We start from the raw sequence: 13040 nt of genomic DNA on the forward strand, positions 1-13040 counted from the left end.
AAGGAAAATTCCCTTATTCCGAATAGGATTCCTTGCAAGAAAAGGGAAAAGTTGACAGCTATGCCCATGGGTCATGTTTTTCTCATAGCCGCAACCTTAGACATTTTGGTTTCTCTTCAGATTGTATAAAACTTCTGCCTTAAATTCAAACAGAAATCAAACATTGGTCTTGTTTCTCCTCCTTCTCTCAGCTTGCTGGTTTATATCTGGCCCACATCACTGCAGACTCTCAGCTCTCATCTTTGTCTTTTTCCACCAGCCAGCTGAGGGACGGGGGTGGGCACCCATTTGCTGCCTCACCCAAATCCACTTCCTTTGTTCCCCCAATGGCCCGTCACCCAGGCTATCACCTCAATAGAAAGCTGTCTTCTGTTTTGACACTTGGTGTTTGGACACATCCAGGGGTTAGAAGGGTCTCTGCATACAACCTACGTCCCCTTTCCACCTGCACAAAAAAAGAGAAACTCATAACAATTTATACTTTTGCCCCTATAATTTTCAGGAGTACCTTCAGCTCACTAAGAAGTACTATCATGCAGAACTACAACCAGTTGATTTTTTGAATGCTGCAGAACAAGTCAGAGACCAGATCAACGTTTGGGTTGAAAAACAAACTGACAGTAAGCTTATTTATTCAGCCACTGCAGACTGTAATTCCAAGTATTACTCTACTGTATGCTCAGTTCCAGACCTGTCCTTGAGTCTTAATGTCTTTAGAACCACTTAGGCAGTCAAGGGAATACAGTGGTACATCGGGTTAAGTACTTAATTTGTTCTGGAGGTCCGTTCTCAACCTGAAGCACCACTTTAGCTAATGGGGCCTCCTGCTGCTGCCGCACCGCCAGAGCACGATTTCTGTTCTCATCCTAAAGCAAAGTTCTTAACCCAAGGTACTATTTCTGGGTTAGCGGAGTCTGTAACCTGAAGCGTATGTAACCTGAAGCGTATGTAACCTGAGGTACCACTGTAAACCCTAAGCTACAAAAAAAGCAGAGAAAACAGTTTTAAAGTTAATTAAAGATTTACAAAATCTACTGTATCTCCAGGCTTGAAAACTGGATTCTGATTTCTATAGAGGGATACAATGGCCCAGTTCTGGTACCCTGAAAATGCTTCACCTCTAGCCAGCATGTCCAATGGTCAGGGATGACATGTGTTTTAATCTTAAACATCTGGAGGATACCCTTGTTGAGCGTTATGAGAAAGGGCTACAGCGAATCTTGGGTTTGTCCCAGGGCTGTCTTAAGCATATGCAGCACCAGGGTGCAAAGATCCGCCCGATGCCCCCCCCAGGTTGCCCAGTCCCAGGCGTGCAGGAGGGCAGAGCCAGCCAGCCGCCTCAGTGTCTCGCTGGCTCTGTTGGCCCCGAACTCGCGGAGCAGAGCCGTGCGCAGCAGAAGAGCCCACGGTGGTGCTCCAACTGACGAGTGGGCTCTTCCCCGGACTCTCGGCCTGGCGCCCCTGAGAGCCCAGCGTCCAGGTGCCCCACACCCCTAGCGCCTATGGGTAAGACGGCCCTGGTTTGTCCACCCCCATCTTCTCTGATGCACCTGTGAGATCAGAAGCTTGCACTTCCAATTGGGATTAACCGTGGGTTAGTGTGTCATCCAAACCCTGAACCATGGTTAATCTTAACTATAGTCAGCTGAAACAAATCAGCTTCAAAAAGTGCAGTTTATGTTTCAACTAAAGATCTCTGCTTGTCTGAGTTTAGTTGATACAGCAAGTCGCAGTAATCTAAATAAAAGCTTCTTAACTCCTCCTTGGAGGTACACCGGGGGCGAGGGAAGTGCATGAAACTGAGGTTTGCTAAAGCTAGTTCTACATCCAAATCATCCCATTTGTACAGGAAACCATGTGCAATTCCAATGTAAATGTATTTGAGGAACTGACACATTTTTCTGAGTTTTGAAAAAAAGAAGAAGTGACTTTCTGGGCATAATGTGCAATCCCTAGCTGCTTAAATATTGATATCCATTTGGTCTATCTAGTTTCTCCCTGTAATGGCTTAAAAATTGGTTCCCATTATGCTAGTTGCTTCCCGTCTACAGCACCAAGTAATATTCATGCAGGTGAATCAGCCAGCTAGAGCCTGGGTCTGGGAAAAGTGAGGTTTTTTTAATGACAGAAATTCACTTTTCCATTTCACCTGAAGCACCCCACAAGCCATGGGGAAAGCAGTCGTGAGATTTATAGCAGAACTGGGAAAGAGTTCAGATGAGCGACTCCTAGGCTTGAGAGGAGAATTATCTGACTCAGAATAACACCATTCCTTTTAGAACCATATCCTATTTGTATAGCAACACTGGGATGCCAATACATTAACAACACCCTTCTGTCTTCCAAAAGACAAAATCAAGAATCTTCTGCCTAAAGATTCGGTTGGTGCTCAAACAGCACTGGTCATAGTAAATGCCGTTTACTTCAAAGGAAAGTGGGAGAAAAGATTTGAGAAAGCAAACACTACTGAGAAGCCTTTCAGACTGAGTAAGGTACGCATGTGTTAATAAAATAAAAGGTGTGTTTTTCCATGAATATGACACATTCTGCTGGTATCAATTCTCTGTAAAATTATTCAGAACTCTGTGCACAAGGAAAGCCACTAAATGTTTATATTAATGTTTATATTAAATGTATATATTAAACATATATTATATATATGTTTATATTAAGAAAGAGAATTGTGGGTTTATTCTTGGTTTGAAAGTGTTGTCGTTAATTGAGTGTATCTCTTGAAAAGCTACAGTGCAATTCTAAACATGTCTATCCAGAAGTAAGTCCTACTGATTTCAATGAGGGCTTGCTCCCAGGTAAAGCGTGTTTTAGATTGTGGCTTTATTCTTATTAAACTTACAAATTTGCTACTGTAATGAATTCTGCTTAAATCTGGCATTGTGACTTATGCCTACTAATATGATGGTGAAACTTGGTTGGGGGGGAATAAACATGTGATGATATAGCACTCTGAATTAAAGTGGCCAGGAGCAAAGCAAAATATAGTGAAACAAGTAGGATTCAAACACAGAAGGACTGTGCACCAGCAGATGCTCTCATTGCTATCCAAAAAATTACCAGCGCAGCAGAAAACCCTGATGTCACCCACTCAACCGCACTCCCTCTGCACCTTTTGGACTAATCTAAAGCTACCTCAGATTGCCCAGGGCTAGATCTACATCGCCCTGTTTAATGTAATTAGAATGATACCAGGTACATCATTCTAAAACAGGGCATACTTGTAAATCAAAGTGTTTTTTACCTTTGTTCCCCCCCATCAAAACACTGTCTCCCTACTGCTGGTTGTTCTGTAGTGCCACCTGGTGTCCCATTTTTAATAAAACATTATGAACATAAAAAGTAGAGTGTCATGTGTCCAAATACGTTAGGAAAACCATTCCTTAACGTTAAAAACCATGTGTGTAGATCTGCCCCAGGTTTAGATACGAGTGCTTGTTTTTAGCTTTTCAGTGCTGCCCCCTGGTGGAAACAACACTATTCCATTGTTCCCATTCTCATAACAACCCCCCCCCCAATGAAAAGTAATGAGGGGTGGGGTGGGAAGTTGCCCGTGTTTGAGAGAGAAAGGCCCTTTATTTAGTTTTAATGCTTCAAGCTTCTTGGTCTCTGACACATCTGAATGGCAGTTCATTTCAGTTGGGAAAAGGATCGCATGTGTTTTTTATTACAGACCCAGTCAAAGCCTGTGCAAATGATGTTTCTAAAAGGTACATTGCCAACCTTCTACATTGATATCCTGAGGGTTCGTATTCTTGAGCTCCCATATGAGAACAATGATGTCAGCATGTTCATCATGCTTCCAGACGACATCGAAGATGAGTCGACTGGTCTGGAAATGGTAAAACACTTGCTTTCATGTCTCCAGAGACTGTTAGACATTTCATTTCATCCCTAAATAAATCAGGGGTGGGGAAATCTGTGAGCCTCCAAAATGTTCCTGGACAACATTTGGACAGAGATGGTGGGGTGGGGGGTTGTAGTTCACTAGCACATAGAGGACCACAATTTCCTCACCCCTGATTTATATAAACAGAGATAGATGCACAAAACATTGTCTGATTTTTCCCGCATTGTCACATCCACCTCCATACATTTAAAGCACATTGAACTCTGATTAATAAGAGTACGCACAGAGGCTTGAACCAGCAAGACTCTGGGAAGGGTGCATATAATAATATTTATCTCCACCCTCCAGCCCATGTCATTTTATTCACAAAAGAACTTTTTACAGAGTGTTCGTAAGAACCAATCAGATTTATTCTGAGCATTTCAACAAACCCCACGTGGGGGCAAAGTCAGATCAAAAGAAATTCTTTTAACTACAAAGACTACTCTGAGCATGCATACATAATCTGAGAGTAAATAAAAGAGGACTAGAGAAACTCCGGAGATCACAAACAGGAGTAAACAGGAGAGGATGGAAGGATGGCAAGGAGATAGGCATCTTTATCACCTTCCTGTGAAACTATTTCCAGACCCTAAGATCAACATTCTGAGATTAACGTATTGGAAAGGCTACTTCAAAGAAGCTGCCCACTATCTTCCACAGCCCAGGATGCATGATGCAGCAACTGGCACCTGGCTGTGTACGTGACTTGTCAAGCCAGAGAAATGGAACAGGGGTGCAGAGGTGTGGATTGATCAAAAAACATATCAAAATAGTTTAAACCCAGTCAACGCAATGCTTTCATTGCTGACACAGATGGCTTACTCTATTGTTATCATTCCTCATAACAATCCCACCTGATCACTACATGACTTCCCCCAAAGGATCCTGGGAACTGCAGGTTATTCCCCAAAGAGCAACAGTTCCCTGCACTCTTAATGAACTACAGTTCCCAGGTTTCTTTGGGGGGAGCCATGTGCTTTAAATGTAAGGTGTGAATGTGATGGAGCCTTATAAACCACAGGCTAGTCCAAGTCCACAAAAGTACAATTTTTTGCTTGTTTACTCAGAAGTAACTCCCATTGTGATCAGTGGGGCTTAATCTCAAGTGCATACAGTCGTACCTTGGATCCCAAACACCCTGGAACTCAGATCTTTTGGCTCCCAAATGTCGCAAACCCAGAAGTGATTGTTCTGGTTTGCGAATGTTCTTTTGGAAGCCGAATGTCTGATGGGGCTTCTGTGGCTTCTGATTGGCTGCAGGAGCTTCCCGCAGCCAATCAGAAGCTATGCTTTGGTTTGCGAATGTTTTGGAAGTCGAACGGACTTCTGGAATGGATTCCATTCGACTTCCAAGGTACAACTGTATATGAGTCAGCATAGAAGGGCTTGTTGTGAGCAAAATAATCACCTAATTTTAAAAGAAAAAAGAGAAAATAACATGCAGTAACCTTATGTATTTAGCAGCGACAGAGTGGGTTGCAGGTACAGTGGCCAGATTTGGGGGTGGAGTGGGGTGGTGAAAGCACTATGGGCCCCTAAAACTTGGAAGTGGCTTTTCTTTTTTTTCCTCGAAAATTTTATTGATTTTGCAAAATTTCTAAACAAACAAACAAACATAAATCCTAACTGTAATTATTCCACTCTTAATAACATTTTTACCTGACTGCCTCAAATCCCCCTGGTTGAGTTTAAATATATATCATTGTAACAGTTTTCCAAAACAAATTTCTCATAAAATTTACTTAATCAGTTAACGTCTTTCTTTCTTTTCATATTAAATTTAAACATGTTATTCTATAACATCACATATTTAAATCCTAAGCCTATCTGGTGTTTGCAAGTATTTCTATTTAAATTATCTTAGCATATTTAACCAAATAGTCTTTGAATTTCCTCCATTCCTCCTGGTACTCCTCCTCCTTCTGGTCGCAGACTCTTCCGGTTAGGTTGGCTAGCTCCGAAAAGTCCATCATCTCCATCTGCCATTCCTCCAGTGTTGGCACTTCTTGTATTTTCCAATTCTTGGCTAACAAAATTCTAGCTGCAGTTGTGGCATACAAAAACAATCTAACATCTTTCTTGGGCAATTCCAAACCTGTTGTTCCAAGAAGAAAGGCCTCTGGTTTCTTAATAAATGTATATTTCAACATTTTTTTCAATTCATTATAAATCTTCTCCCAGAAGTCTTTCACCTTGGGGCAGGTCCACCACATATGATAAAAGGTACCTTCTTTTTCTTTACATTTCCAACATAGATTATCACTATTGTGATATATCTTTGCTAATTTTACAGGGGTTAAATACCATCTATACATCATTTTCATAATATTTTCCTTTAACACTGTACATGTTGGGAAAGAAACATTCTGCACAGAAACAGTAAAGATGTTTGTACCTTTAAGAACAGTTTTTGTGAGCTCTGGGCTCATTGGTTGCAGCTGGCCATGGCTACAAAAGGAGAAAAGCTGCAGTTTGAACTCTGCCTGCAGGAAAAACACCCACAAGCTTTGCTGTTTGTTGTTTTGAAATAAAGTCCTTATTTGATTTGGTTTCACACCGGTCTCGTGGTGTCACAGTCTTCTGTCATCTGCCACCAGTGGAAAATCCCCCTCTAACAGTACATGCAGTGAACTTGACCCCTTTCCTCCACAACCTTTCCCAGTCTTCAAACATTATTTTATGTCCCACATCACTTGCCTTTTCTCCTTGCATCACATTCCCTAGCAAAGTAAACAGCAGGCTTTGTTTCGAAAGCCCACATAACTTTGTGGTGAGAAGAGTTACTGGTTGTAGGGTTGTTGTTTTTAAGAGTCACTTTTGTTTTCATTTTGCTGTCTAACTTGCTTTATTATACGACCACAGCTGGAAAAAGAACTAACATATGAGAGATTGTCGATATGGACGAGTTCGGATATGATGCAGAAAAGGAAGGTGGAGCTTCACTTACCAAGGATCAAACTGGAAGAGAGTTTCGACCTCAAGTCCATCCTAAGCAGTATGGGGATGAAGGATGCTTTCATTCCAGGCCAAGCTAACTTCTTGGGAATGTCAAAAAAAGGCGACTTGGCTTTGTCAGAGGTGTATCACAAGTCCTTTGTGGAGATCAATGAAGAGGGCACTGAAGCAGCAGCTGCCTCAGCAGCCACCATTGTAATAAGGTCATCTCAGAAGCCCATAAAATTCGAAGCAAACCATCCTTTTATCTTCTTTATCAAGCACAAGGCAACAAAAAACACCCTCTTCTTGGGCAGATTCTCTTCTCCATAGAATGTGGTTGCCAATGTAATGAACCTACCAGTACCTCTCCTCTGCCAACAACCATTTTGTGTCATGCCACACGCCCCATGGCAGCCATTTTGTGAATGTCGCCATAGCAGTTTCTCAAAATTCCAAATGTCCTCCTTGGCCCAAAAAGGTTGTCAATCTGAGTATAAATGGTTAGGAGCAGGCTGAAATGCCATAAGCCTCACATTTAGGCCTAATGCTGTTTTAGGCATAACCTATATAAGCTTTTCTGCCTTCCTTCTGTTGCCCAAATCTGTCTCTGTACATGACAAGAGTGTGCAGCGACACATTCTTAATTCTTCCCTAAATGCCAGTCATCATTGTCTGTAAAACATGCATTTTAAAGCAATAAATTAATTTTTGAAAATTACTGTACTTTTCCGTGTATTGGATGAGCTTTTCTTCAGATAAAAGAATCTCTCAAATTGGGGGCCGTCTTATACATGGGTAGTGCTGAGTGGGGACATGGGATTGGTCACTGGCACGGAGCATTTCAGTGGCAATTTTGGCTGATGATTGGTTGCTGCATCAAGGGCTGCTCTTAATTTGGTGCTGCCTTGTCAACTGGGCAGGTGATTTGCGGTTGCTTTTCGCCTGTGGGCAGAAGATTTATGTTTTCTGCGGGGTGCGCGACTGTTTTCGTTGGACCGGTGGGTGAGCGTTTATCATTAACCCCCCTCTCCCAAAACAGCTTAAAAACCCCCCAAAAAGCTCAACAATTCTGGGCAATCTCCCCCCATTTTTTAAATTTTGAGTCCACCAAAAAAGGAGGTGTCTTATACATGGAATGTGGTATGTTTCCACTATGCATGGGGGCGTGTTATACACGGAATGTGGTATGTTTCCACTATGCAAAACAATAGTGTTTTAAAACGCTTATCCTCTCTCCCTGTGCCACATGACATGGAGTACAGCCGACTTGTCAACTTTTCCCTTTTCTTGCGAGGAATCCTGTTCGGAATAAGGGAATTTCCCTTAAAAAAGGGGAAATGTTGACAGCTATGTTACAGACCAGTTGAGACAGTATGCTGAACTTGGGAAATGCATGCAAAATCCAGAGGCTTCTGGGAGAAAGTCCTTTGACAAGTTCTAATTGACTCAAGTCTCTGCTCTGCAGAAATGGTTCATGTTCCTATACGTATTTTCTTCAAGCGTCGTGATCTGAGTTCTCCTTCTGCATCACTGATAGGCACATTCTGGTACTTCTGATTCCTCACGGCTTGCTTGCATTTCAGGCATTAGAAGTTTGCCCTTTGCATTTATGTACAAACTGTCTGTTATGCTTAACCTTACTCAGTTGCAACACAGCATCACCAGGGTCAGAATCCTAACTGGTACCCGTCCTCGTTTCCCAATAGCAATGGTCTTAGAAACTATAGCAGGATCTCCTTCTCAGGCCTCAACATGGTTCTAACAGGGCATCATAATCTCACCCAGGTAGTATGACTTTTGTTTTAAGCATCGGAATTGTGTGTATTGGGCAACAATTGAAGGCATGAAGATCGTTTATTGATAAGGTTCCCCACATGGGTAACAACAATCTGGTCACTTTCAGTAGATCAAATAGTGTCCCGCCGTGCTTTCATTTGAAGAGATGGGACTCCTTCAACACTCCTCATAAACACACTCTTATGGGCAGGACACGCAAATCCCAACACTTCTCCAGAATAGTCCACAGATTAATCACCACATACCCAGAGATTCCTCTGAACTGTACAAGCTTACCCAATCTTTCCGGAGAATATTGCAGTCCTCAAAAAATCTGACTGGATGTTCCCATCCTTCACCCAGCATGTCCGGGAAAAAGATATTTCAACACTCAATATGGCCAGAAGAATTCAAGCCTGCATATCTAGAATATACACCTCAAAGGAGATGATTTCACCCTAAGATCATAGTAGTTCCTTGGTTTACAGAAGTACGTGCGTCGTCTCTTTTTTCAGGTTGTATTTTCTAGGGATCAATTCCATTTGCTGCGAGACATTCATGTTCGTAGAATAACCCTAGGCTCCCCGCACGCACAACCTCTCTCACTACCAAGGAAATGCAATAAATCAGTGTTATGTATCGGGTTTAACACATTTTATGTTACAAGGCGCATTCTAACCAATCGCAGAAGCGTTGGTAGACAAACACATAGTTGTCAACCTTCCCTTTTTTTGCGGGAAATTCCCTTATTCCAACGCCATTTCCTGCTGCTATCCCGGATTGTTAGATATCCCATAGACTGTCCCCGGGACAGGTGAGGCTGCTGATCCCTTATTTTCAAATCTGAAAGTTGACAGCTATGGACGAACGTTCTAATGGCAAGTAAGCGCATGCTCTTTCAACTGCCAAACTGTCAACGGTCAGTTCATGCTCGGCATTATTATCGTGTTGTTCAGTCAGTTTGGTTCTTGTGTTCCTATGAGTGAGCTGTTGTCACTGACAAATGCTGAATAAACTTACACTGCCTTGGGCTTCTGACTTTTTCCGAACATTTAACAATCAGCGAATAGAAAGAGGATCTATCCAAGCGACGCCGACACTAAGTAAAAGAATATGAGCTTTACCCTATAAACTGCATTGTTTGTATTAATGTCAGGCTCCCCTGGTTTGCGCAGCCAGGCGCCGCTACTCGGGAGTAAGCCTGCGGGGATTGCTTCTGCTGCGCCAACAACCAACGGGAGCAGGGCGCAATTGCGCTTTCGGAGCGCCACCTTCCTGCTCCGAGGAAAAAGCAGGCGGCGATGGGGAAAAAGGCGTGCCGCCCGGCAAAGGCAACGGGCAGCGGCTTCGTCTCCTCCTCCTGGGCATGTGCGAGCCGTTCTGCACATGCTCAGCGGCAATGGTAGCCGGCAGCAAACTTGCGGGGATCGAGGCTGCGGCTCCTCCCCCCACCCCATTAGGTTCCCGGATAGCGGCTGAGTCAGGGGCTGAGTCACAGGAAGGAGCGCCTCCCCTGGCAGGACGGGATGGTTTCGTTCCCCCTTCTCTGGTTTCCCGTCGCCACTCGGTGCCTCTCTTTGCTCGCAGCCGGAGGCCTTCCTGCGATCCGTGCATAACAGCCGCGCGCATTTCTCCCGGTACGGTCCTCTTCTCTTTGGGTTGCCATTTGTACCTGTTGCGTGTCTTTTAAAGAAAAGGCGGTGGGTCCTGATGTTGTCTGGGACTTCCTTTGTTGAGGAAGTAATTAATCTGGGAGGGTCTCAGGGTGTTGTCACCTGTGGGACCTGCACTTCTGTGCACACTTCTGTCCTTTGAACAGCTGCACGACACAGGCAGAAATTTAATAGCTGCGGCTTTCCATACTGTGTTTCTCTACCAAAGTTGTTGAGCTTTTTTTTAGGATTGAAGTTGCTGAGCATTTTTTTTTTTTTTGGATTTTACCCCAGGACAGAAAGGGCCGAATTAAACCCCGAACCAGAATTTGGACATGCCTGCCCTAATATTGGTAGAAGGAATTTTGAAAGATTTGTACATCTTAGTGCCAGTAGTAACAATATAGTTATAAAAGCATCAAACAGGACTTCATGTAAACTTGATCCCATTCAGGACTCGGTTTATCAAACATAGACTTAATTGCGAAAGTCAGGCTATTATAGCTGTTGGCTTGCTAACTTAATTCTGCGACCTGAGGCTTTAATAGTCCTGTTTTTCAGGCTAGAATTATGCAGTGGGGAGGGACAACAGAAATGATGCTTTCCCTCCCTGTATTTCTTTTTACAGTGGTATCTCGGGTTACATACACTTCAGGTTACATACGCTTCAGGTTACAGACTCCACTAACCCAGAAATGGTACCTCGGGTTAAGAACTTTGCTTCAAGATGAGAACAGAAATAGTGCAGCGGCGGCACGGCAGCAGCAGGAGGCCCCATTAGCTAAAGTGGTGCTTCAGGTTAAGAACAGTTTCAGGTTAAGAACAGATCTCCGGGATGAATTAATTTAACCCAAGGTACCACTGTATGTCCCAAAGGGGGTAATGTGGCATATAAGATGCAATAGACTTCTAATTTAAAGCTGATCTTCTTAGAAATCAAGTGAGGGCAAACGTTACTCTCCTCCTGGGCATTTTTGCAAATTACTGTCTGCTGGCCATTGCTTTCATCTAAAGAAATGTAGCATGTGATTGACGGTTCCTCTGTGGGCTGCAGCCTCCCCCACACCAGAAAACGGTGGGTGGGTGGCATTTTGGAGAGCATGAAAATGTTCCAGCATGGGAATTACAGGTTGATATGCCTTTGGATACGTGTGGGATCTGAAAACAAATGCTTAGGTTTGGGTTTTTTTCTTGTAAAAGTGACCTCCGAGCGGACAAACTAGATGACTGTCTTATCTGTGCTTGTTTCGTAGGTTATAAGACATGGACCGCCTCACTGCAGCAAACAGTGCCTTTGCCCTCAATCTGTTCAAGAAGCTAAGTCAAAATGATAATACAGCGAACATGTTTTTCTCTCCTTTGAGCATTTCTTCTGCTTTGACAATGGTCTCTCTGGGTGCGGCAGGGAACACTGCAGCCCAAATGGCAAAGGTATATCCAGATAAATACTATTAAGGGGAGGGGGGAGCTTGACTTTTGACTCCATGCATGCTGCATCTTCTTTGTAGCAGGTCAGGCTGAAATATGCATTTACAGTATTTCACTCTCTTGTTTGCTGAAAGGCATGGATTTTTCAACTGATACAGTTTTTAAGGAGTACGTAGATAAATGTCTGTATTTAAATTACTGTACTGAACAGTATCCATTAACCATTTATCATCTTACAGGTGCTGTCTGTGACCAACGACGTCGAATTTCACCAGGGATACGAAAAACTTATTTCTGAAATCAACAAGCCAGACACCAAGTACTTGCTTAGGCTAGCCAACAGGCTATTTGGAGAAACATCCTATGAGTTTATTTCAGTAAGTTACATGGTTTACAAATATGCTAGAGAACAGGAAGTGGTCTCTGTTCAGATAGTGAACCGTATTCTGTTGCAGATCAGAAACACAGCTAAGCACTCACTATCCCTTCTGTACTTTGCAATAAAACCTTCCATCAAACTGAAAGGGACATTTGAATTAGCAGCAGTGATCAGCTTGAGTCCAGGTGGCAGGTTGTACCAGCCAATCTACTTGGTGGATCGATTCATTTCTTTCTCTTTTTCCCTGTCCTTACTCGGCACCAGGACATTAGCTGGGATAATAATAGTAATAATATTTATTATTTATACCCTGCCCATATGGCTGGGTTTCCCCAGGCACTCTGGGCAGCTCCCAGCAGAACATTAAAACAGAAGAAAACTACAAACATTAAAAACCTCCCACAACAGGTCTGCCTTCAGATGTTTCTAAAAGTCAGATAGTTGTTTATTTCCTTGACATCTGATGGGAGGGCGTTCCACAGGGCAGAGGCCATTACCAAGAAGGCCGTCTGCTTGGTTCCCTGTAACCTTACTTCTCACAGGGAGGGAACAACCAGAAGGCCCTCAGAGGAGGACCTCAGTGTCCAGGCAGAACGATGGGGCTGGAGACACTCCTTCAGCTAAACAGGACTGCTTTTTAGGGCTTTAAAGGTCAGCACCAACACTTTGACTTGCGCATGGAAACATACTGGAAACCAATGTAGGTCTTTCAGGTTGGGTGTTATACAGTCTCGTCGGCCACTCTGAAGGTGCACCTCTTTTACCCTATGGCCTATGTGTTTTCAGGACCCAGGCCATTGCTGTGACTTTTTAATATATGTAATACGTACAGAATTTTACATTGTTGTAATCTGCCATGGTACCTGGAAGGCAAAGTCTCCCAGTGTTTGCACAAAGAGTTCACAGACCAGCACTGCCGCATTTCCCCATCTGTTTATAGGCCTTTGAATCCAGGCCATTATAG

At 43.3% G+C, this 13040-nt stretch overlaps 1 protein-coding gene across 1 annotated transcript in view; it reads left to right on the plus strand.

Annotated features, from left to right (window-relative positions):
* LOC310767378 (uncharacterized protein) overlaps positions 1-13040 on the plus strand; it is a 37441-nt gene that overhangs the window by 20164 nt on the left and 4237 nt on the right. The window contains exons 13-19 of the mRNA XM_083624248.1: positions 503-620; positions 2350-2492; positions 3686-3853; positions 6767-7168; positions 9774-10019; positions 11530-11700; positions 11937-12074. Coding sequence (XP_083480374.1) covers positions 503-620; positions 2350-2492; positions 3686-3853; positions 6767-7168; positions 9774-10019; positions 11530-11700; positions 11937-12074 — 1386 coding nt within the window. The remainder of the gene's footprint in view (positions 1-502; positions 621-2349; positions 2493-3685; positions 3854-6766; positions 7169-9773; positions 10020-11529; positions 11701-11936; positions 12075-13040) is intronic.

The sequence above is a fragment of the Podarcis filfolensis genome (genome assembly GCF_964270895.1).
Source record: "Podarcis filfolensis genome assembly, chromosome: 7".
In the NCBI taxonomy this organism is placed as follows: Eukaryota; Metazoa; Chordata; class Lepidosauria; order Squamata; family Lacertidae; genus Podarcis; species Podarcis filfolensis.